General features: G+C 62.0%; 1 protein-coding gene across 1 annotated transcript in view; it reads right to left on the bottom strand.

Moving 5' to 3' along the window:
- Nucleotides 1–1487: 1487 nt before the first annotated feature.
- The window catches only part of TNFAIP2 (TNF alpha induced protein 2), a 13926-nt gene continuing 12165 nt past the window's right edge, over nucleotides 1488–3248 (bottom strand). Inside the window, exon 14 of the mRNA XM_015599602.2 lies at nucleotides 1488–3201. Within this exon, the coding sequence (XP_015455088.1) occupies nucleotides 3060–3201 (142 nt within the window). The 3' untranslated portion in view covers nucleotides 1488–3059. The remainder of the gene's footprint in view (nucleotides 3202–3248) is intronic.

Raw genomic sequence — 3248 nt, 5'->3', positions numbered from 1 at the left:
CTCGGGAGGCCAGCCCTCCCTCTGCCCTCCCTCTGACCTCCCACTGCCCTCCCACTGCCCTCCCACTGCCCTCCCACTGCCCGCCCCCAGCCGCGATGGGGGAGGGTTGGAGGCCCCATCAGTGCTTGTCCCACGGTTGACTGTGACCTCCCCTCCCGCTCACAGGAGCCGGGGATGGGGCTGGGACCCCCATGTCTTTGGACGGGGGAGCACGCCCCAACGCCCTCGGCCGCTCCACTCGGGGACAAATACTTCCCTTAATGGGATTTTCCTGCGGCGATGGGGAAGTTGCCCAAGCAGAACCCTTGGCAGTGGCCAGGACTGGTGACGAAGGAGGGACCTTGCGCCCCGTCCCCCAACCTCGGGACGAAACAGCAGGAACCCGCCGAGGCGCCGCCCACGCCCCTTCCGCCCCGCCCAGGGCTGGTCCCCGGGGAGCGCGTTGGACTTGGTGGCGTCGACGCCCCAGGAAAGTGGCCGAGACCCGGGGTCCCGCCCGCCGCCCGCCGCGATCTGAGGACCTCTGCCCGCCTGCTGTCGCAGCAAGGCTGGGGGAGCGGCACTTTCTGGCCTAAATCCACCCCCTCGGGTCTGTTCAGGTCTCGGCTCCAGTCGCGCCCCCCTGCGCCCTAGGTAGAACCGTGGGGGCGTTGTACCCGCTTCCCGCCCCGCACCCGATGCCCCGCAGGGAGGTGCGAGCCCGACGTCGAATGCAGGGGCCTCTGCTCCGCGCCAGGATCCAGCCCGCCCAGCATCCTCCACGGGGCCCACGTGGACCGGGGCCAGCCCAACCGCAGGGCGCCCGGGTAAGCGTCCCCCTTCCTCCTTGCCGCCCACTGAAACTTGGGCTCCATCCCATCCCTATTGGCCCCACCAGTGGAACTCACCAGAAAGGGCCTCCCGAACCCCGCCTCCCCAGGCCCCTCTATCCTGGGTAGGGCCCCTGACTTCCAGGCATTTCCGGAAGGACCCCAGACGCCAAAGGCTATGTCCTTGCCCACACTCGTGGCTCTGTGGAATGGATTGGCAGAGGTAACCCTTGGCCCCCACCCCAGGGACTCTCGCCCCCAAATCCTAGGCCTGGACGGTGGTGCCGAGGAGAGCCCCTCCCCCTCCCGCTCTCCCTCCCCCGGTGCTGCGGTCTCCGTGCACCCATCTGGCGCCTCTGTTTACAGCTGCGGCTTCCAAGGCACTGAAGTGCAGTTGAAGTGCTGGCCCCACCCCACTGCCCATCCTCAGTGAAGGACTCAGGGGAGGTGGGCCAGGTTCATGATCCCCTATTTACAGGCACAGAGGGTAAAGTGACAGCCGTGCCCCATAGGCAGGCCCTTACAAAGCGCATGCGCAGAGGTGAGAAGGGACAGGCGGTGCGTGGGGCAGGACGCACTGGAGATTTGACACAGGGCCAGGACAGTTCTGCCCAGACCCCAACAGCCGGAGAAAGCCACTGATGTCACAGCCCTGCTCCCAAATAAATCACTCCACAGTCACTTCTGAAATCAGCTTTATATCAAGCTATAAAAATCCCGGGTCCTGTCCCGAGTACACACGTACAAAAGCAGCACTATCAAAAATAATATTAATAACATCGAACACGCTACCTCCTATAGTCTTACAAGTGTACAAAGGCCTTCGTTCACCATTTACACAGGCCAGGTCCTGGCCACGTACCTGGAAAGAGGGGGACAAACCCCAGAGAGCTGGCTCCACCCCTGGTGGCACCCTCAGAGGCACGGGAGAGGCCGAGTCAGGCCTGCGTGTGAAGCGGCCCCTCTAGTGCTGAGGGCCTTCGGGGTAGGCAGAGGCCCAGGGGGATAACCGAACTGGTGTCCTCCCGGGGGGTAGGACAAGGGATGGATGGGGGCTGTGGCAGGCGAAATCACGGTCCCTTCAAGATGCCCACGTCCTGATCCCTGGGACCTGTGACTGTGTCAGGTCCCCTGGGGGGAGGGGAGCTAGTTAAGGCTGCTGATCAGCTTGATCGGAGGGTCCTGGGTGGGCCGAAGGTGATCACGAGTCTTTAAAAGTGCAGAGATGAGGCAGGGGAGAAGGGCTGTGAGGGGAAGAGGGTGCCACCCACATCGCTGGCTTTGACATGGAAGGCGGCCATGAGCCGAGAAATGTGGGAGTGGGGGGCAGCCTCTAAAAACTGGAAAAGGCCAGGGAATTCCCCCCTAGAACCTCCAGAAGGAACTCAGCCTGGGACACCGTGATTGTCTCCTGCTAGACCTGTATCAGACTTCTGATCTCAGAAATGAAAGATGTCTTGTTTTTAAGTTACTAAGTCTGTGGAAATTTGTTACAGGACCAATAGGAAACTAATACCAAGGCCAAGGAGTCAGAGGTCAGGCTTGCCCCGCCCAGACGGCAGCCGGACCCCCAGGTGGAGGGTCCATGGAGCCCACCCTCAGGAGATGTCCCTGGGGAGTGAGAGGGCTCAGGGTCCAGGCTGCAGGGGTCCTGGGGCATCTGGGGGGTGGTGTGATGCCGGCTCTGCCCCCGGCTTGCTGCGTGACCCCACGGGCCCCTTTTCAGGCCCCAGATAACAGCTTGCCTTTCCCTTCTTTTTCAGGATCTGTCTTCAATTCCTCAGACTTGCTGAGCTTGGCTCATCGCGTCCCTGGGCCGGAGGAGGCAGAGTAGGGGACGCTCAGCCTGAGGCCCAGGCAGCTGGGAGGGGACTCAGACCGGCCCGTGAACAGGGCGGCTCTGAGGCAGAGCAGACAGGAAGTGACCCGCGTGTCTGACCCTTAGCCACTCTCTCTCCTTCAGTGCACGCATAGCCAGCTGCTGTTTCTCAGATATGGATTCGTTGGCTCCTCACCATAGGTGTTCCTGCCCCACCAGACAGGTAACAAACGGGCCTGTCCAGCTCCAGCTGTCTATGGGCCTGCACCTCTGCCAGGGCTGGGCAGAAGCGGCAGCAGAAGGCAGGAAGCTTATGAGGGGCTGTGAAGCTGGCGCTGGTCTGAACTACCCCCAGGCGAAGAGACTGCGCCCAAGTGGGGTATGTCTGATGCTCGCTGGGCGCCCACAAGCGGGTTAGGCTGCAGGGAAAGCTAAGCAATCTTTATAAGTGAAAATAAGGACTTGACGGGCTCGTGCGCCCCTGTGTTGACATCCAGGATGCTTCGGATGCTCTTGACTTCGTTGTTCGAAAGGTTCCCCTTGATGGACAAGATGGCGCTCAAGTGGCCTTTGCTGGCAAGGAGAGCATCGCATCAGTCCAGCCCGGTCACCACCTCCCC

This window comes from Pteropus alecto, unplaced genomic scaffold (genome assembly GCF_000325575.1).
Source record: "Pteropus alecto unplaced genomic scaffold, ASM32557v1 scaffold8, whole genome shotgun sequence".
Taxonomy (NCBI): domain Eukaryota; kingdom Metazoa; phylum Chordata; class Mammalia; order Chiroptera; family Pteropodidae; genus Pteropus; species Pteropus alecto.
Note: the sequence above shows the minus strand (reverse complement) of the source record. Positions and strands in the feature narration are given on the sequence as shown.